Raw genomic sequence first — 22747 nt, 5'->3', positions numbered from 1 at the left:
GGGTGAGTAGCGTTTAGTATACTTAGTTTCTGGTAAAAGCCACAGTTAGGCTCTGATAATACAGTTTCTGTGAGAACATTTTTTTTTAATTAGAAAAATAGAATGTTACTTCCCCCGCCTCCACTCCTGCCAAAAACACTAAGGGAATTTTTCTGATCTTCACTATGAAAACTTGGTAGGTATCTTGGAGGGAAAACTCCTGAAAGTGTGGGCCACCCCACTACTGACCCTCACTAGAGTTTTTAAGTCTCAAGGTTGTCTAAACTGTACCTTTGACTTTTTTCATTTACACTTTTAAGTTTTGTCCCTTTTCCTAGGTTTCTGTTCTCATAAGCTATGATTCAATGTAGCCACCTGTCCTTACTATTTTGAGGACAAAGTTTCACTCTATGACCTTAATTTCCTGATGGATCTAAAATGAAATCTTGATCATCAGTTTGTTAAGTTTTTTTCCTTCCCTTGTGAGAATGGGAGAAATGACTTCCTGAGAACACCCACTGTGTTTTCAATTTGTGTGTTAAACATGGTTTTGTGTGTTTATTGACCATTTATATATATGTTATTGGAGAAAGGTCTAGTCAGATCCTTCGGCCATTATTTAATTTGGGTTGTCTTTCAATTATTGAATTGTAGAGTTGTAGTTTTCAAAGTATATGTTTTTCAAATCTTTTGTTAAATTTATTCATAGAAGTTGAATTCCTCTTGGTATTAACATGAGTGAATTGTTCTCATTTCCTTTTTTTGTTGTTTTTAAGCATTCATAAATACATTTCATATGTTCATTTTGTATTCTACTGCCATGTCAATCTACTTTATTAATTTAATAATTTTAAATGTTTAATTCCTTAGACTTTTATATATAAAAGATTATGTCATTCACAATAGAGAAGCCATGTCTTCCTTACAGTCTTATTGCTAGAACGTCCAGTATATTATATTTTTGAAGAGAGGTGGCCATAATAGTTATTCTTTCCTTTTTCCTGATCTCAGGGGGAAAGCATTTGGTTTTTCACCATTAATTATTATATTGCATGAGCTTTTGTATATGCCTGTTTTTTAGGTTGAGTAAATTCCCTCTATTTCTAGTTGTGGAGAGGAGTGCTTTTTGCTATGAATGGTATTGTATTTTACCACATGCTTTTTGCTGGTATTATTAAATGTGGTTTCTGTCCTTTATTCTATTGATATGGAATCAAAAGATATATTATTTTGCCATTTTCTTGTGGTATCTTTGCTTATTTTTAGTGTAAGTTAATACCAGTCTCATAGAATGAGGATTCTTTTGTGTTTCTAAAATAAGAGCGTACAGGAGATCGTTCAATTTCCATGGTATCTGGTTGGAGAGCTTCATAATAGATTTTTTATATTTACTTCAACATACCTTGACAATGAATATGAGGACTGACAAAACTAACATTTATGGGAACATTGTTTTATTCAAATTGTGCTCAGAATTGATTTAAATTTAAACCCTTTAAAGAGACTACTTTGGACACCTGACTTCTTATGTGTATTACACATGGTCTCAATGGTTCTCTTGGAAAGATTCAAAGTTGAGAGAATTGGCTTGTTAGCCACTTGTGATAACAGAGCTTAGTTTTTATAATAAAAGTAAAATATTATTAACTACAACTTTTTGGCCTTTCCCTGTCTGCTGAAGCACACAATTTCTATACCACTTATCACACAGGTAGATCATGATATTGGAAACCATTTAATTCAGCTCTTTCGTATTTCAGATCAGGCCACCAAGGCATATATGTGGAGTTGGGACTTGCTTGAGTTTACAGAAAGGATCAGTGGCAAAGCAAAGACTAGCATTCATGTGTCAGACTATCAACCCAATGTATTGTCTTCTATAGCATCCCATGTGATTTTGCTGGGAAAATGTTAGTAGTTTACAAAACCTCAATTCCCAGATTCATGATCACAGGGCACATTACTTTCTCACGGGAAAAGATCAGTCAAATTCTCCCAGTGCACATGATTTGTTGGACTCTTCTCCAAAGTTCTTTGATGCCTGTTTTTCTTTTGAAAATTATTTGCTAACAAATGGCACATAGTGATGTAGAAGAGTTACCATACTATTTCTATACTCCCACTTCTCCCTGAGAAGTAGGTTTTCCCTCTGAAGGAAAAATAGAGAGAAGGAAAGAGCCTGGGCTTTGAGAATGAGCTCTATTAGCAGTCTCTGTGCTTTGGCGTCAGAGCCTATGTTTCCTCACTTAGTTTTAAAAGAGGGCATGGTTTTACTAATTGTTCGAGGGCTCTGAAATTTTCACAGTATTTACCTTCAGTAAATTTGTCTTCATAGCAGGTCTTCATTGTTTTCAATGTTGGTTTCCTAACTAAACATCTTGGTTTCTGTATCGGGATGAGATTACATATTCCCATATTTATCAGGAAAGTTGTGAGCTTTGGTTTGGGTGACCTAGACTTTAATAGATTAAAAAAAAAAAAAAAAAAACCTCTGTGTACCTTAGAATGAAAGTCTTCAGGGGGTCTTTTTTCTTTTTCGCTGCTTGTCAGTGCTGGTGATCCTCTTACAGTCACCTCTTTCCTGTCTGACTGGTGGCCTCTCATATCTATCCTGTGCTGATACTGCTTCTGCCACCTTGGTATTTCAGTGCTCCTATATATGTAATTACCCTCATCTTTTTTTAAAGATCATACTTATTTATTTTTAGAGAGAGAGGGGAAGGGAGAGAGAAGGAGAGTAAGAGAAACATCAGTGTGTGGCTGCCTCTCACATGCCCCCAACTGGGGACCTGGCCCGCAACCCAGGCATGTGCCCTGACTGGGAATTGAACCAGTGACCCTTTGGTTCTCAGGCCAGCACTCAATCCACTGAGCCACACCAGCCAGCGCTAATCATCCTCATATTTACACAATCTGCCTTTAAACCATCATCCTGTTACTATCCACTATAAACCTGTTATTAATTTTTTTCATGTAAGAGTAAAACAGCTTGTTTGGTAAAGTCCATAGACAATGACTTCATAGTGGTGTATGAAAGCTGCTCAGTGGGTAACTTCTTGGATTTAGGAAGATGAAATAAATTATCTCCAGTTTTTAGTTTTACCTGTCTTGGGAGAACCTCATAATTAAAAAAAAAAAAAAAAGTTACTTATTGAGTTATTTGGTACTAATGTTTACTGAGAGTAAGATATTGTCGTTGATGCCTTTTTTTGCCAGATGGTGTGGTCCCTTGATACCTCTTATAAAATATAATATACAAGCATATGTCTCAATAATTCACAGCCCGTGTCATAAATCTGCCACATGGTCTGTTCCGGCAGATGGCGCAGGTCCTTCTGTTTTCATACTGAAGACCGAATTCATAGAACATTATTCAGCCTATTTCTACATAATTCTCACATAATTCATAAAGGAAAAGTGCAGAATATATTTTTTTGGTATAAATTCATGTGCTCTGACAAACATTACTGTGCACATGTACAGTAAAAATATTAAAAATGAGCTAACTGTATTACATGGTCAGCATTCTACTCAAAAGCAATGTAATTTTCTTAAAGAAATTGTAACTTTTTCAAGTGAGCATCTTGATCTGTTGAAGAAAAAATGGATTATTGTTTTTTTCAGGATCCTTAACCAAATAGCTATATGGTTTACATGGATAGGTGAATATTCATCACTATTGAACTGTAATTATGTTATGGTTTATTAACTTAACTGGGACTCTATAGTGTTTGGGAAATCTTCTTTTTCCTCAGAGTGATTTTTTATTTAATAATTACTGTCTTTTTTTCCCATTGGTATTTAGTCCCCTTATGCCCCTCCCCCCAGCAATCAGCACACCCTTGAACTCTCTCTCTAACAAGCAAGCTTGATAGGGTGGGAAAGGAAGCAGACTTCCAGACCCAGGAAGCACAGAGAGCTTCAGTGGAGAGGAACGCAAAGGGCCACACCGTGTGCAAGTGCCGTCAAACTGGCAAAAGTTAAACCTGAAGAATCAGTTTTGAAGGAGGCAGGAGAGAAATGAGTTACATACCTATAATGAGCTGGTTTCTCATCAGCAGCTGTACAGGTCAGATGTAAATGGCAGGACACCTTTAAAGCGCTGAGACATGGGAGCCTACAGCCTGGAATATTTTACCTAGCCCAGTTATTATTCAGAAATGAGGGGGAGATAAAGGGTCCCCTTGAGAAGCAGAGGCTACAGCACTTCATCACCGTTAATCCATCTTTACAAAAATGTTAAAGACTCTTGCAGTACAAAAGGGAGGCCCGTAACCAGAAATAACAAAATATGAGAAAGGGAAACACCTTATGGTAAAGCCAAGAATTCAATAAATATAACAAATCTGCATTTAAGAAGCTGCTGCAGTATTTGTCTCTCTCTGCCTGACAAATTTCACTTAGCATAACACTCTCCAAGTCCATCCCTGTTGTCACAAATAGCAGGATTTCATTCTTTTTTATGGCTACATAATATCCCATTGTGTGTATTCTTTATGAATTCATGTAACCATGAGCACCTACATTTCACTTGTATGAGGGATGGAACAAAGAAGCAAAACAACAGCAACAAACGGACTCAGAAACAGGATCAAAGGGCTGATCCCCAGAACAGAGGGGGTGGGAAGGTGGGTGAAAAGGGCAAAGGAGACATAGTCAGTAGTATTGTGACAAGCTCGCGTGGCGACAGACGATGACCCAACTTAGTGAGGTAAGCACACTGTAAGGTATAAAAGTGCTGAGTCACTATATTGTACACTTGAAACTAATATAGCCCATGTGAGATTGTATACCAACTACACTTAAGTAAAGAATTAATTAAAAACAAAGTAAAAAACTTACTATGAAGGTTAAAAGAAAAAAGCATTAAGGTCAACTCAAACTACAAGAAGTAGTTAGGAGGTATAGGACACAAGAAGATCTGATATTTGACATCGAAAACTAAAGATGGAGTGTGGGTTTCAATGTATTCTTTGTAAATGATAATGGAACTTAAATGCCAGTCAGTTTAAAACCAACTCATAGGTGGAGAGCAGATGACAGCTAGTGGGGTGGGAGGAGCTTAGGGGATGGAGGGACTGAGCAAAAAGGAAAAAGGACTCATGGACACGGTCAACCGGGTGGTGATTGCTGGGGGTGTATAACGGGACTAAACGGTAATGGAAAAATACAATAAAGATTAAACAAAAAACCAAAATAGACTGCTGTAGATTAATAATAATAATAATAATAATAATATGCATAAACCTCATGGTAACTACATACCAAAAACCTACAAGAGATTCACAAAGAGAATAGAAGCGAGTAAATACTGAAGGAAAATAGAAAATCACAAGGAGCAGTCATCAAAAGAAGAAAGAAACAAAGGACAATTATAAAAAAACCTAAAAACATTTCACAAAATAGCAATAATATACTTACCAATAATCACCTTAACTGTAAATGGATTGGATGCCCCCAAAACTGTGGTACATTTACACAATGGAATACTATGTAGCAGAAAGAAAGAAGGAACTCCTGCCATTTGCGACAACATGGATGGAACTAGAGAGAATTATGCTTAGTGAAATAAGCCAGGCAAAGAAAGCAAAATACCGTATGATATTACCTAATACAGGAAACTAAAGAACAATACAAACAAATGAACTAAATAAGACAAAGAGCAGAATAGCAGTTAATAGGGGGGAGGGGGAGGGAGAGAAGGGGGATAAGTAAGGGAAGGGTCTAGTCAAGGAACGTGTATAAATGACTCATGGACATGAACAACGGGGAGGGATATGATTGTGAGAGAAGGGATGGGCTGGGTGGGGGGAGCAATGGGGGAAAAATGGGGAAACTGTAATTGAAAAACCAAAAAATAAAAGAAATTAAAAAAAAAAAGACACAGGGTAGCTAAAGGACTGAAAAGCGTGTCCTATCTGTGTGCTGCCTATGAGAGACTGACTGGCTTCAAATTAAAAGAAGCATACAGATTTAATGTAAAGGGATGGAAAGTTATATTCCATGCAAATAGAAACTAAAAGAAAGCTTCAAAAGAAAATAAACTTTAAAACAAAAAATGAAAAAAAAAAGATTGAGACTATTACATGATTAAAAGGGGGTCAATCTAACAACAGAATATAACCATCATAAATATCCACCCACCCAACGTAGGAGCACCTAAATACTTAAAGCAAGCATAAATGGATATAAAGGAAGAAATCCACAATAATAAATAAGTTTCCCATGACAAATCAATGAAATTGCAAGCCAGTATCTTTGAAAAACATAGATGCAAAAACTGTCAACAAAATACTAGCAAACCCGATTCAACAATACATTAAGAGGATTATACGCCATGCCCAAGTGGGATTCATCCCAGGGATGCAAGGATGGTTCAACATCTGTGAGTCAATGTGACAGAACACATTAATACAATAGTAGGGATTTTAATACCCTGCTCACCTCAATGAATAGATCATCCAGACAGAAAATTAATATGGAAATAATGGCCTTAAATATGACATTAGATGAGATCAACATAATAGACATTGATAGAACATGCCATCGCAAACTGCAGAATATATACTTTTACAAAGACACATGAAACATTCTCCAGAACAGACCACATATTAGTCCACAAAACATGCCTCAATAAATTCAGGAAGACTGAAATCCTATCAAGCATCTTTTCCCAGCGGCGATGGAATGAAACTGGAAATCAACTACAGAAAGAAAACCGGAAAAAATAAATACAGGATGTGGAGATTAAACAACATGTTACTAAATAACCAATGGATCAAACCAGAAATCAAACAAGAAATCAAAAACAATCTTGAAATAAATGAAGAAGAGAACACAACTATTCAAAATCTATGGGATGCAGCAAAGAATTTCTAAGAGGGAATTTCATAGCTATACAAGCCTACCTCAAGAAGCAAGAAAAGTCCTCAATAAGCAATCTAACTCAACACCTAAAATAGCTAGAGAAAAAAATACAACCCAAAATAAAGAGAAAAAGGAACTATTTAATATGAGAGCAGAAATAGAGAAAATGGAAATGTAAAAATAGTAAAGATCAATAAAACTAAGAGCTGGTTCTTTTAAAAGATAAATAAAATAGAGGAACCTTTATTCAAACTCATCTAAAAAAGATGAGAAAAAGGCCAAATAAGTAAAATTATAAATGAAAGAGAAGTCTCAACTGACAACACAGAAATAACCTAATAAATAATGCCAAGAACATGCATATACCAACAAATGTGACTAAAAGAAGTGGATAAATTTCAGGAACTATATAATCTTCCAAGGCTGAATCATGAAAAAATCCAAAATCCAAACAGACCATTTACTAGTAATGAAATTGAAGCAGAAATAAAAAACTCCAAATAAAAGTCCAGAACCAGATGGCTTTACAGGTGTATTCTACCAAACATTCAAAGAAGTAATTCCTATTCTTCTAAAACTATTTAAAAAACAAACAAACAAACAAACAAAACAACAAAAAAAAAAAAACAGAAGAAGATGGAATGGTTCCAATCTCATTTTATGATGCTAGCATTACCTTGACACCAAAACCAGGTAAGGACATTACAAATAAAGAAAACTACAGGCCAATCTTTGAAGAATGTAGATACAAAAACTCTCAAGAAAATATTAGCAAAACCAATTCAACAATATGTTAAAAGGATTATATACCATGACCAAGTGGGATTGATCTCAGGGATGGAAGGATGTTTCAATATCTATAAGTTAATGTGATACAGCACATTAATGAAATGAACCATAAACTCATCTGATCATCTAAATAGATGCAGAAAAAGCATCTGACAAAACTGAATGTCCTTTTATGTTAAAAATACATCAGTAATATGAGTATAGAAGGAACATATCTCAACATAATAAGGGCAATATTTGACAAACACACAGCTAATGTTATACTCAGCAGTGAAAAGCAGAAAGCCTTTCAGCTAAAATCAGGAACAAGACAAGGATGCCCATAATCATCACTTCTGTTCAGTATAGTGTTGGAAGCCCTAGTCACAGACAAGAAGAAGGAATAAAACGCATCCAAATTGGAAAGGAAGGGTAAAACTCTCATTATTTGCAGATGATATGATGTAATATATAGAAAACCTTAAAGACTCCACCAAAAAGTAATAGAACTAATAAATGACTTCAGTTAAGCTGCAGAATACAGAATTGATATGCAGAAGTCTGTTGTGTTTTTATAGACCAAAAAAGAATGGTCAGAAGAAATTAAGAAAAAAATCCCACTTACAATTTCATCAAGAAGTATAAAATATCTAGGACTACATGTAACCAAATAGGTAAAAGACCTATACTAAGAAAACTATAAGACACCGAAGAAAGAAATTAAACAAGACACAAATAAATGAAGGATATACCCTGCTCATGATTGGAAGAATTAATACTGTGAAAATGCCCTTACTAACTAGAGTAATATTCAGATTCAATGCAATCCCTATTAAAATATGAATGGCATTCTTCTCAGAGTTAGAAAAACTAATCCTAAAATGTATAGGAAACACAAAATACCCCGAATAGCCAAAGAAATCTTGAGAAAGAAGAAAGTTCTAGGTATCATGCTCCCTGATATCAAACTATACTACAGGGCTACAATAATCGAAACAATATGGTCCTCACATAAAAACTGATATACAGATCAAAAGAATAGAATAGAGAGTCCAGAAATAAATCCTTGCTTATATGGTCAGTTAATCTATGATAAAAGAGATAAGCATATGAAATGGGGTAAAGAGTCTCTTCTTGACAGATATGTGCAAAAAAATAAAATTGGACCACTTTCTTATGCCATATCCAAAAATAAACTCAAAATAGATTAAAGACCTAAATGTTAGACCTGAAACCACAAAACTTCTAGAAGTTTGTGGTAGTAAAGCCCTTGGCATTGCTCTTAGCAATATCTTTTTTGATACATCTCCTCAAGCAAGGGAATCAAAATTCAAAATAAACAAATGGAACTACCTCAAAATAAAATATTTTTGTACAACAGAGAAACCATCCACAAAATAAAAAGAAAGCCTACAGAGTGGGGGAAGATATTCACAAATGATACATCCAATAAAGGGTTAGGATAAAAATATATAAAGAACTCATACAACTCAACACCAGCCCCCCAAATTCCAATTTAAAAAATGAACAGAGTCCATGAATAGACATCTTTCTCCATAAGAACATACAGATTGCGAAGATATATATGAAAAGATGTTCAACATCACAAATCAACAGGGAAATGCAAATTAAAACCACAATGAGATACCACCTTACACCAGTCAGAAAGGCCACCATCAACAAATCAGCAAACAACAAGTGCTGGCGAGGATGTGGAGAAACGGGAGCCCTACTGCACTGTTGGTGGGAATGCGGACTGGTGCAGCCACTGTGGGAAACAGTATGAAGATTCCTAAAGGAAAATAAAAAATAACACTGCCATATGTTCCAGCACTTCTATAAATGGATAAAGAAAGGTTGAGAAATATATATATAATTGAATATTACACAGCAATAAAAAGGAATGAAATCTTGCTACTTATGACAACATGGATGGATCTTGAGAGTATATGCTAAGTGAAATGAGTCAGGGAAAGAGAAATACCATAAAATCTTACATATGGAATCTAAAAACAAAATAAATGAATAAACAAAACAAAAACAGAAAGAGACCCACAGGTAAAGAATGTACTGATGGTTGCCAAAATATTGTAAACTTTTTTATTTAAAAAGTTAAGAAAGCTTGTTAAAATGGGAAAAAAAATTTATAACACTGTACTCAGACTTTTGAAGGGTGATTCTTAACATGATATTGAAAATATACAGAAAATAGAAGAAAATATGACATTGGGACCATTTAAGAAAGCCTTGAGAAAAACACCTGTCTTGGATATAATGCTTTTATATTTACAAATGTGTCTGCCATATCTTTTATGTAACTGATAACTCACAGCATGTCTATAGAGAAAGTATGCCCATTTTAGAGTTGCATGTTTTCATCACAATTTTAAATATTCAGAAGTATTTTAAACTAAAATGTACTTCTTTCAACCTTTGATATATGTATCTACTGAGCTTTCTAATGACTAGATTGTACTAGGAAACATGCAACAAAGCTAGAATATGTGTCTCTTTATTCACTGACTGCATCACATAAGTTGTGATTTTAAATCAACTCTGATTAATAAGGAAGACATCGCCATGATGGTTTGAATGAGGATTTTTCAAACTTAGTCGATTGCCAAGTATCTGTAGAATAAGTATTTGAATTTTTACTTTATTTAGGCCTTTAGCGATCGAAATGTTCCGTTTCCCTTCCCCCACTTCCACCCTTTGGAAATGAAGGTGAAATGATCCCACTCAGCTGTTAACTAGCTCTTCATGGCCATAAGTTATTAAATGGAAAATCTAGCTTCCTTTAAGGTTGTGCATAAACGAAGACCATGAAGTAGGATGACATCTCTTGAACCAGGGAACTGCTGAGACCGCCGTTTGTGCTTGGCTCCCTGTCCCTTTCAGGATGGGTGTTGCTGTTTGTTTTGAAACATGTTTATGCACCACATAAACAGCAGCCCTCTCTAGCTTCTTCACCATTGTTCTCATGAGAAAGGTGTCAGAGAAGATAACTGCTAAACATTACTTGGATGTTTTTTGTATTTTCCATGCTTCCCCTACCCAGAGCCTTTTACCTGGAAAGGTGTGTGGTGGGGGTGATCCTCCATGTTCCCCTACCATATTCGCTGTGTTCCTTTTGAAACTGGAATGCTAAACATATTGTAAGTCCTGAGTCTCAAACATATTTTAATCTGAGCCTTTTCTCTTCAGACGTTTACATTTTTATTTCTTCCATAGGAGAGTTACAAAGTTCTTTGACCATTTTCTCCACTGTGCCTTCATTTAGATGAACTGTAACAGGGCGAGGGTAGAGGATAGAGGAGAAGGGGGAATGCAAGAGGGAACACACAGCACTAAACAATCTCTTGACAAGCAATAAATAAGTACACACATATATGGCATAATGACATATAACACAGCGTAACTAAAAGAAAGGAGAGAAAGAGGACATCCTGGTCCAGGAGAGCCCTTGATTGACATCCACCTTTTTAGAGACAAGTGTGACATCAGAACAATGGGTCTGTTTTTAAATAAATTTGAAATGTTTAAGATTTATTCAGAAGACGCTGTTATAGATGATGCTTTTTTGACCATTTTTCCTTCCCAGAATCATTTGCTAATCCATTAATTTGGAAACTTGAGCTGCTCATTAGAATCACTGATCTCTGTAGTGATTATTTTCTTTCGAACATCTACTGGGTAAAGTCTTTTGATACATGATGTGGAGCTGTCACTTAGAAAGCGCTTCTTCTGTATTTTTTCAAAACATTTCAAGATGTACATACTTGGACAACTTGCACCTGCTAAGAGAACTGGCATATTGAGGCAATTATTAGGATAACTCAAAAAATAAAAACATGATACCCTAAGCTTTCATGGTGATAATCTGTAAGCATTTGACAAAAGTTAATCTGGGGGAGGGCATGCATTATATAGACAAGTGCTTAATAAATTTAATAGTAGAACTCACTCCCCACAATGGCGTGTATTGTGTGTATAGGCCTATCTAAATTATTGCTATAGTTCTGAAAATCACTTAATTAATGGAACTAAAAATAAAAGAACATTTTTTTTTGGTTCTAGCATTTTAATAACTCAAAAGCAAATGACAAGAATAGAACTTTGAAGTTAGATAAAGCTTGGTTCAGAGCTCTGCGTTTTCATGGAGTAGTTTTGACAATTAAATGAGATAATGTATTATTGTATAACATTATCTTAATCTAATGGTGCTTGAAATATCATAGTAGGTATTCAATAATAGTTCTTTTTTTTTTTTTCATCTTGTTGGCTTTATCCCATGCTGAGCTACAGAACAGTAAACAACTCTAGTTCATGGGAAATGTACATTCAAAAACAGTGAGGCTTAAAAATAAGAAGGCCCTTTGCTATTGACAAATTTGTAGTGACTTTAATGATGATTTTCTTTGAAGGACATTTCACAAAAAAAATGCTGGGTTTTGAGCTTTCTTTGACAGTTTTTGCCAATACATCATGGACATTATGTGATAGTGATATTAATAGATGAAGAAAAGCTTGTTTACAACTGCTATTGCCACACGAGCTAACAAAGTGGGACTATGTTTCCCTAAACTTTGCTAATGCCAACGTAATCCAGAGCTATTAAAGCCCCAGGAAGAAAGCCAATTCATTTCAAGTCATGATATCACCTAAAACTAAGGTATTACATAAAAGCTAAACAATGCCAAACGCATTTGGCTGAGATCAAAAGGCAAACCTATTTCTTTTCTTTCATCTTCAGTGTTCCATTTCCTAGGAGTATGACCTTAGTCAAACATCTATTAAAGTTAGCTTTTGATCTCAACCCCCTTTTGGGGTAAAAGATGTCAATCTTTAAAGTTTTCTTCTAGAGACAATCACTCTATTGTGTTTTAATGTTTCACTAGTGTGTGAGTAAATAGGATTCTCTGATATATGTGATAGGAGGCTGGTTAAATGGGACAATCATTTTGGTGTCAGAGATAAGAATCAAAAGGAAGCATTCTTCAGAAGCTATTAACTGGAGAAAAATCCCCCCAGGTCAGGGGAAACATGTTAACTGGTCAGTCTGCTGCCTTCTTAGGTCCTTTGATGAAAATACCTCGTAATTTCATCCCAGGTAGCTGCTCATTTGTAATGTAATTTTCTCCTCAGCAGTCATAGCTGCTTTGTGACTCCTCCAGGGCCAGCACGTGTTTCTCCACCTACCCACAGAACACCGAAACACCAATTCAAGAGAACCTACGTGCCCCGATGTCCACAGAAGTGCTGTTTCCATCAATATTTTTTTAATTAAAACTTTGTTTTAAAATTATCTTAAAGCCACTGATATTTGATGTCAGTGTATGCATGTGTGAGTACTGTTTACCCATATGTATGACTATATTTTAAGTTATGAAGATCTTCATATCACATTTCTTTAAAAGAGATTTAAATCCCTCTTCTATAGAACGATAAATTCATCAGATGCACATTTATCAAGTACTGCCTACCCGCAAGACAGTGTTTTAGATCCTGCTATGAGAACAAAACTGAGTAAGACACACTCAGTGCACTGCAGAAGCCTTCACACCCTTTGTTTTAGGTGGGAAAGTGAGGTGGACTTATAGACATAATCATAAGAAAAGACAGAAAGTGATAAATATGTTCATATAAATATATCCAAGTAAATTACTACAGGAAATTGTAAAGAAGAGAATTATTTATTTCCAGCTGTGGGAATTAAAAAAAGGCTTTCTGGAGTTGATGGCATTTGAGTTGTGCTTTAAAGATTGGCTGGGCCCTTGCTGGTGTGGCTCAGTGGATTGACTGCTGGCCTGAGTATCAAAGGATCATTGGTTCAGTCCCCAGGCAGGGCACAGGCCCGGGTTGCGGGCCAGGTCGCAGTTGGGGACGTGCGAGAGGCAACCACGCGCTGATGTTTCTCTCTCTCTCTTTCTCCCTCCCTTCCCCTCTGTCTAAAAATAAATACATACAGTCTTTAAAAAAGAAAAATGATTGGTTGGACTGCATTTGGTGAGATAGGGATAAAAGCATTCCGGGCAAAAGAGACAGTCTGCAAAGGGGAGCGTATGAGCCGGCACTGAGCGTGTCCGGCTAACAGGGTGTTTGGTCTGGTTAAATTAGGGCCTATGCGATAGAACAGGGGTGGTATCTCTGCCTGCAAAGATCAGTGTGTGTAGACTGTGGAGGCTGTGAATAGCAGAGTAAGGGTTCTGGACTTTATTCTATAGGCAGTGGTGAACCGCTGAACGGTTTTGTGTGGCTGAGGCACGAGAAAACACTGCTCGGTACAGAAATACCCCTGATAAGAGAGAACGGGATTGGCTGGAGGGTGACAGAACTAGAGGCAAGGAGATCAGTTAGGGAGGAACACAGACCCCTCGGGAGGTGATCGTGACATCCTTAGTTCGTTTCACAGAGTCAGGGTGTCCCTTTTAGGTTCACAGTGGGTGAGTTTGAAGTCATACTATTTAAAAACTGCTTTGGAAAATTACTGCTGTATTTGAAATTACTGGTAGCAGGAATTCAAACTAAAAAGTAAAATTCACTCTATCTGTATGCAATCTGATTATTTCATATGGAACTTTCTCAAGTTTCTATGCTCCCAATTAAATTGCCACCAGTCAGAGCAAACAGTTATTTTAAAATGCATCCATCTTACAAGGTACATGGCAATTGTTGAAAAAAATAAATAAAAGAGTAATAACTGGTTAAGAGGAAGCTGAATTTGACAGAGGTGAAGAGGTTTTCTTGCCAGGATGACCAACATGAAGAATGATGGTATGTATCGCCTTGAAATGATACCTTTGAGTTGGGAAGGCCCAGGATTTATGCCAATCTATTTGTACGAATTACTCCAGTCTTTATGGAAACAGGGCCTTGCAACAATATCAGAGAGCTAGGAGAATGACAGAGGGAAAGGATCAAAACAATTGAAATGAAAGGGAATAGCCGGAACCTACTTTGGTGAACTAGAATTGGAGATACTGTTTCTGCTCTCATGTTATTGCTTCTGGACATGCATCTTATTCACAGTAACAATAGCTGTGAAAATTCACAAAAAGCCGCACAAGCTGGATTTCCTTGTATTCTCATAATGATGGTGGAGTGTTCCCAACAGCATGTTGGGTCAGTGGGTCCCCATCTGTCTCCCAGCTGTTTACGTGTGTTTATTTACAGCTATAGCAGTTCTGAGGTCACACATATTATTACCAAAATATTTGCAATTAAAAAATTATTTATTTATTTGTTTTATTTATTGATTGATTTTTAGAGAGAGGGCAAAGGAGAAAGAGAGGGAGAGAAACATCACTGTGTGGTTGCCTCTCACTGGCGCCCCCGACTGGGGACCTGACGTGCAACCTAGTCATGTGCCCTGACTGGGAATCGAACCAGCGACACTTGGCTCGCAGGCCGATGCTCAATCCGCTGAGCCCCAGCAGCCAGGTCTATATTTGCAATTTTGAGTGAAGAAAACAAAGGTTAGGAAAGAGATCATTTTCTCTGTGGCTTCTGTTTCATTTGACCCACTTGTGGTAGAGCCCCCCATTAGCAACCTCAAGCTGTTGGTTGCAAGTAGAAAAAAATGGTATAGCTCTCTTTCTGAATTTATTGTTAATAGTCCCGTAACAGAACTTGGGAAACCAGAAAGAAAGAATGTGCCGTTTTATATACCATCCATTAGCCCCCAGCGCCATGTACAACCATTTTCATTGTGTGTGTGTGTGTATGTCCTATAAATAATTTAGCGTAATTATTTAATTTAGAATTATTCTTATATTACCCAAACACTAACCCATATATATCAGATATTGACACAGACAGGATGGGAAGGAGGGAGGATACATTTTCACAACAACTCGAGGACAAAATCATGCCGTTCTGGCAGCAAGGTCTGCCTGGTCCTAGAAATCAGTGTAGTTTTAATGTGGAAACAATACCAAAAGCTTCTATTATATTTGATTATTAAAAATAGAATAGTGGTGAGTTTCCAAAGTGACAAAAGTGGCGAGTTAGCACACTGTGTTTTATGAGGCAAAGTAGTGTAAGCTTTGAAAAAATAATCTTGCCACATACCTTGGGTCCATTGAACATCCATGTTCTCATGGTATCTATGTGCTCTCCCTTGTCACTCATATCACAGAGGTTCACGTTGTTGGTTGCTTCAACTTTAAGAAATCATACATTGTGATAGCTAATCGAGACATCATTATCAATATTTATATCTCAAAGCAAATAGAAACATCTACATCTAATTACATATTATTATTATTATAGTGACCATAATTAAGACTTCCTACCTTGTGCCTTGTTTTCTGAAGGTTTTGAATTAATCTCTTAAAAGTTCTAAATTTAAAAGAATAAGCGTACATGTTTACTTAAGGATTACCCAGAAGCCTCTGAGATGTGACCATAAGTTTATCCATACATTTACATCAGCGCCCCGATGGTGAACTTCGCAGGGTCTTTACATTGGAAAGAAGACAAGTTCTGCTGCAAAACGTTTCACAAAATTATGTTCAGTGTAGCACATTTGCTTGCTTTCTAGCCCAGGGGCTTGCTGTGCGCTGTAGGCATGAGCGGATGGCAGAGCTGGAGTCAAACAAAGGTGGAGCTGGGGCTCCTTCCAGTGTGTCAGGGGACCCACCTGTCTTTGTTCACTCCTCGCGTGTGTTGTTCTGTCTTGGCAGGAAGTTCAGGCAGAATGTGATTGTCAAGAGAATGCAAGACACCTCCTACTAGAGACTCATGTGCAATTGCTAGTGTTGGGGGCGGAGCCCTCTTTCTCCCCTCCCCCCGGGGGGTCGCATCCCTTCACAGCACCCATTTGCTTATTCTGCAGTCACTCAGTGGGCAGCGCCACGGACCCACTACCACGGTAGGCTCCAATGAATGCAAAATATAAGAATAACACATAGTCTAGGTAAAGGAGACGTGACTGGCATATAAAATTAATAAATGATCAGTCAATAAGTGGTTATCTTAGAAGTAATGTATTCTGTGTAGACTCATTGCAAGTTAACATCGGATGGAATCTCATTCTTTTAAAGACAATGTTTTTTGAGCACTTTTAGGTTTCTAATAAAACTGAGAGGACGTTACAGAGATTTCCAGTATCCCCCCCTGCCTCCACACATGCACAGCCTCCTCCAGTGTTAATATCGCTCGGCAGAATGGTACGTTTGTTATCAGGGACGAGCCCATACCGGTACATCATTAGCACCCGATCCGTAGTTTGCCATAGAGCTCACTCTTGGTGGCGTACATTCTGTGGGTTTGAGCAAATGTGATGCCATGTACCCATCATTATAATAGCACACGGAGTACTTTAACTGCTATAAAAATGCTGTGTTCTTCCTATTTGTCTCCCTGCCACCTCACCCCTGACAACCACTGATCTTTTTATAGTCGCCACAGCTTTGCTTTTTCCACAATGTCATGTAGTGGGAACCAAACAGCAGGTAGCCTTTTTAGGCATGGCACCTTTAACTTAGTAATATGCGCTTAGGGATCCTCCGGTCTTTTCATGACTCGCTACCTCGTTTCTGTTTAGTGCTGAATACGACCCCATTGTCTGGATGGGCCACACTTGATTGATTTACTCAACTACTGAAGGACATTTCAGTTGCTTCCTGAAACCCCATTTTCCAGAAAAGAAAATTGATTCTGAGAGGGGATAAAGCGACTCAGACAGGAATATACCTAACTATAAACAAATCCAGTTTTAATGTCTAGCCCTGATGATTCCTCACATTATAATGTGGGCCGGATGAGCACTGTCCTTCCTGATATTATATATTACACATTGGATTATCTTCAATATGCAGATGATTTAAGAAATGCAAAATTTCGACCAATCGGCAGTCATAGTTGTTTCCTTGGGTTTGGGGGCTTTTAAGGAGTCGATAAATAGTTAAAATGCCAAATGTCATGTTGAATGAGAACCACAAAGAACGATCGCCGGAGCTCTCCGCGGCCACAAGGCACGGCGACGTTTGAGAAGTGTTATCAACGAGAGTGGACGCCTAACCGCACGGCTTAATCTCCAGCACTGGCCTGGCGTCTCCGAGGGAAGAGTGCCTACTTCTAATCCATGAGTACTGGGGATCTTGGGGCCGCCAGTCACCTTTCTGGAAGGTGGCTCATTATCGTTGCTTCATACTCTGTTAGGGGCAGTCTGACAACTTTTAAAAACACAGAATACATTTCAATTGTCATTAGCTGCTGCATAGAAATTAGCACTACAGCTTAATTTTAGACCAAAATAGATTTTACATTTGAGACTTAGTTCCCATTTATTCTATGTCTAATGGAAAATGGATAGGAAATTTTTTTCTCCTGAATTTGCCCTCAAAACAAAATGTATGTCATTTGATCTAATTTCAAGATGTATTGCTGGTTTTCCACAAAGGCAAAACTGGCTTTCCAAAAAAGCAGAAGGAATACAATCTTATACCTACAGCGAGTAGAACAATGGAGAAAATGAAATTCCACAAAAATCATCAATCCCTTTTTTATATGAATATCCTCAGTGAGAAGTCTTAAAGTATTTCCTCCTAAACATTTGATTTTATAAAATGCATATTTCAAAAATGCACTTATTAAATTCCATTTCTTTTCCAATCTGGGAGCTATCTTAAGGCAAACTTGATAATATATATATATTGGAACTTGGCTAAGTTTTTCTGCCTTTATCTCTTATTAATGCTGCTAATGGTTATGTTCTCTGTCTCACTTTTATTTATTGGTGAGACCTGCTGCAGAGCAATACCAAATCATCCAATGCACGCTTAAGTTTGATCAGTCGCTCTTATTACTGATTGGAAAATCAAAAGTGAATTCAGTTAATGGGTTGGTACTTCAGCTTCTAAGAATGTGACTCTCTTCTGTGGGTGCCTGCCTCTATAAAGTTATATTTCAGATGCTATATATGTTGTTGTATGTATTCTTGTTGGCACCCTTGTTACAGTCAAGCACATTTCAAAATATAAGTCTTGGTTAATATGTTTGTTTTCATTAAATGTATTGGGGTGATGTTGGTTAATAAGATTATATAGGTTTTGTGTTCATTTATATGACAGTTGATCTGTGTATTGCGCTGTGCACCCATCAACCAGTCAGATCATCTTCCATCACCATATACTTCACTCCCGTTACTCTTTGCTACCCCAACTCCTTCTTCCTGGTAACCACCATCCTGTCTCTGGCCCCCTCCTCAATGGCAAATTCAGTGACTTACTGTGCATCCTCCAATCTGTTGCTTTTGTAGAACAAACTGAGATATGATTGGAAGAGATTATTATTAGACTTTGAAACTTTCACTTGCCTATCATACATTTGCAGAGGAGGCTATAGGGAAATAAATAGTTGCTTAGCAACCTGGAATTTTGTTGCATGCCTCAGGCTATAGGACAGCAATTTGCCCCAAGCAGCATGGGCCTTCTCTTAGGTTCCTAGTCTGGTGGCACTCTCTACTGTGCTGTGCTGCTTGGCCTGTCAACCCTTACTGATGGTCATTTTCCTGTCTCTGGCTCCCTTCTGAATGTCAACTTCAATGACTTATTGTACATCTTCCAATGTGTTGCTTTTATAGGGCAAACTGAACTTCAGCAAAGATCGATTGTACCCTCTCTTCATGTCCAGCTGTAATTCAACAGAGTGTGTAGAATATCTCTGTCAATATGGTAGCTTTCTAGTGCCTGTATCATTTGATGGCTTTGCTGATGGTCCAGCCAAATGCAGCAGCTGTCTACTGTGTTGAGAATTTCCCATAGCTGTGTTTTATCAACCTTTTAACTCTCAGCCATAGAGCTGAGCTGAATAATTTCAACTGTATTTATCCCTGAGTGGTGATTCCTAAGAATCACTGTAATATCTGTGCTTCGTTTGAGTGGCCTGTAACTACCCTTTCATCCCCCATTGTTGTCTCCTTCTGGCTTTCCCCTCAGTTGCATTCTGAGTCTTGTAGCATCCCAGTGTTTTTGCTATGAACAACAGAATCCAGAGCAGAAGCATCTTTTAAAAATCAACTTAAATACAACCTCTGTTCAAATTTCTATCTTCCCAGTAGATTTATAGGGAATTTCAAAACTGTTTCCACTAAATTCAGCGTGGTATATCACATTAACATTTCATAATACCAGATGTTTCATTGTTCAAGCTTTAGTACACCATACTTGACCCAAAGTAGCTTTAAATGCAAATAACAAACAAGCCAACACACAGTACTTGATTGGCAAGACAGAAATAACATGGCACAGATAAAGTGCTTTTCATTTATGAAGGGATATTATCAATACCAAACTTTGTTACTTTAATTAAAGGTTACTTTTTAAAATATAAAACCATATTGTAGTGAACTGAATCACCATTTTATTTAACTAATTGTAAACCTCAAGATTTGATCACTGATAGGTCTGCTTTAGTTAATTTACTTGTTCACCGTTTTGACAGAAAAGCTTTTAAACTAATATAAAAGGATGGACACAGTATAACCAATTAAGAAATGATAAAATCGCCTAATTTTTGCTAAGATCACCGTTGCTAACCCAAATTCACAACAAACCATGGATTTCTCCCCCCCCCCACACACCAACCTTAAACTTGAGGGCTAGAGATCACATAAGATTTGTAAGTCTGAGACTTGTTTACCAGTGAGAAAGGGGTCAAGAAAAAGTTTGCCTTAGCACATGCATGGATAATGCAGGACCCTCGTGGTTTCAGAAAACTAGATAGTGCAGAGTAAATCTAGTCGCAATTATTGCTTCCTAAAGAGTATAAAGGTCATCGAGTCCAACTTCTCCTTTTGCATGTGAATCAACCGAACACCTGAGAATTTATATGACACCATTTCTTCCTTGTTCTGGTCAGTGACTGAGAATGCATCCCTGCAAACCCATTTTTAGAGACTTTTAAAGAAATTAAAATTAATATTAATAACGTGGGAATTTTTTAGATAGATTTTAATATAACATGATTCTGTCTAAAATAACTGTCCGGAGCTCTTTAATAGACACCAGAACACATTAGCAAGAGTTTTAGAATTTCTCAAATAATATTTTCATATTACTCTCCTTGTTTTCTCTGTGTTTTGAATTGGGATCCAACCTATATTCAATGCATTTTTAGATTTAAAAAAAAATAGTCCATTGTAAGATGAAGTAATTACAGGAGTCGAATATTACTTTGTTCAAGAATGTTATTTGTAAACTAGAGTTGGTTTACTTTTGGCTTATGCCGTATAGCATAGGCCTGGTAAAGAAAAGTATCCAGGTTTCGATCACATGAAACTGTCCTCATCTTAAAAGGGATAATTCTGGTTTCAGGTATAACAGCTGCAGCCATGGCCGAGGCAATGAAGCTACAGAAGATGAAGCTTATGGCTATGAACACGCTTCAGGGAAATGGAAGCCAAAATGGCGCGGAATCAGAGCCTGATGATCTTAATTGTAATACAGGTGAGTGTCTTCAGGAATTCAAGGCAGGTGACTAGTTGATTTGTTCTTGGCTGGGAGAGAAGAGGGCTGGGGCAAGAAAATAGTATGTATGCTTCGATTGTAAACAGTTACTAAGGAAGTATGCTTAACCCTACCTCTAACTTGTACATTGAAACTAGAAAACCGTTACAGGTCAGCATCTTATTTAGTAAACATTGACTTATCTCCATTGTTTTGTTGTAGATGGATTAAGTGCTCATTTTTTAACATGCAAGCTATTGTGTCTTCCGCCTGCTAAAGGCCGCCCCCTTTAGTTTCATACCAGGCTTCTTACTTCGTCTTTCTCTCAATAATGTACCACTGAATGGAGGTTTGGAGAATCCAGCTTCATGGAGCTGCAGTCTCTTTAGCTGGAGTACCATCTCCTTAGCTAAGTGAAGGTGCTGGCAGACTTGAGGTGTTGTCAGCAAGGGCTAAAGCAAAGAAGTGGATGCAGAGGAATCGAAGGCAAAAAAAGATGGAGGAAAGGGAGATAAAGATGTCTGTGGATTGCAATGCCCCCTTCCTTCTTACTACTTGTTTTGTCCTCCTTTATACTGTGATAATTATTCCTTGCCTTTGATCATAAGACCACCCTTCACATTTATTTTGGAATGAGGTAGGATTGTAACTCTTAACGTGTATGAATTGCTAAATGAATGAATGAACGAATACAGTTTAATTTTAGTGGAGAATAATAAGGGGCAAGCAGAGATGGTCTTAGGGGCTCCCAAAAGTTCAAGCATTGTGAGACCTTATTTTGGGGGAAAAGCAAAGGGAAATTAATGAGGGAAATTATTGAATGACATCAGTATGATAAACTACTCTGAATTTAATACAGTGTAGCTCTCTTCATCGTGCTCATCTGAAATTGAAAAGTTGATGGTGAATTGTAATGAGAGTTAGTCTTCAGTCAGTGCTCACAGTGGGGAATCATGGGAAAAAAGGCATACTTTTCTGGGATAACGATAACTGGAAGCAACACATAGATAAGATTAAAATTAACACTAAGCAAAGTAATAACAGTAGTAAGAATTTACCAGTTACTATGTACTAAGTATCTCTCATGTAGTTTCTTTTTTTTAAATGTATTTTATTGATTATATTGTTACAATAGTTCCAATTTTCTCCCCTTTACTCCCCTCCACCCATCATGTAGTTTCTTTTCGTTTCAAATATTTTTTATTGAAATATTATTGACCACACAACATTGTGTAAGTTTAAGGGGCACAAAGTGTCAATTTGATAGTTATATACTGTGATCTTATTTATTATCACCATAGACTTAGCTAACATCTTCACCACATCACGTAATTATTTATTTTTTTGTGTGATGAGAACATTTAAGAACCAGTCTCTTAGCAACTTTCAAGTATATAATGAAGTACTGTCAACTACAATCACAATACTGTGCATCAGATCCTGAGAATGTATTCATCTTCTATCTCCCATGTTAACTCAGTCGATTCTTACCCTATTCCCAGCAGATCAGGGAGCAGACACACAGAGTAGCTCAGCTTTGCTTGCAGTCACATCTCTAGTACGTGGAGAAGCTAAGTTTAGATCCTATGTCTGGTTAGGTCCACAGTGTTTATAATAATAAGTGCCTGCATTAAAAAAGAAGAAAAACCTCAAATAAACATCTTAATGTTACACTTCAAAGA

The 22747-nt window shown here is 37.1% G+C and overlaps 1 protein-coding gene across 3 annotated transcripts in view; it reads left to right on the top strand.

Annotated features, from left to right (window-relative positions):
* DACH2 (dachshund family transcription factor 2) overlaps nt 1-22747 on the top strand; it is a 427341-nt gene that overhangs the window by 279224 nt on the left and 125370 nt on the right. For all 3 annotated transcript variants that reach the window (XM_090264273.1, XM_090264271.1, XM_090264272.1), the window contains one exon: nt 20934-21065. In XM_090264273.1, the coding sequence (XP_090120399.1) occupies nt 20934-21065 (132 nt within the window). The remainder of the gene's footprint in view (nt 1-20933; nt 21066-22747) is intronic.

The sequence above is a fragment of the Furipterus horrens genome, unplaced genomic scaffold (genome assembly GCF_987537825.1).
Source record: "Furipterus horrens unplaced genomic scaffold, mFurHor1.1.pri manual_scaffold_17, whole genome shotgun sequence".
NCBI lineage: Eukaryota > Metazoa > Chordata > Mammalia > Chiroptera > Furipteridae > Furipterus > Furipterus horrens.
This window is presented reverse-complemented; position numbering and strand designations above follow the sequence as displayed.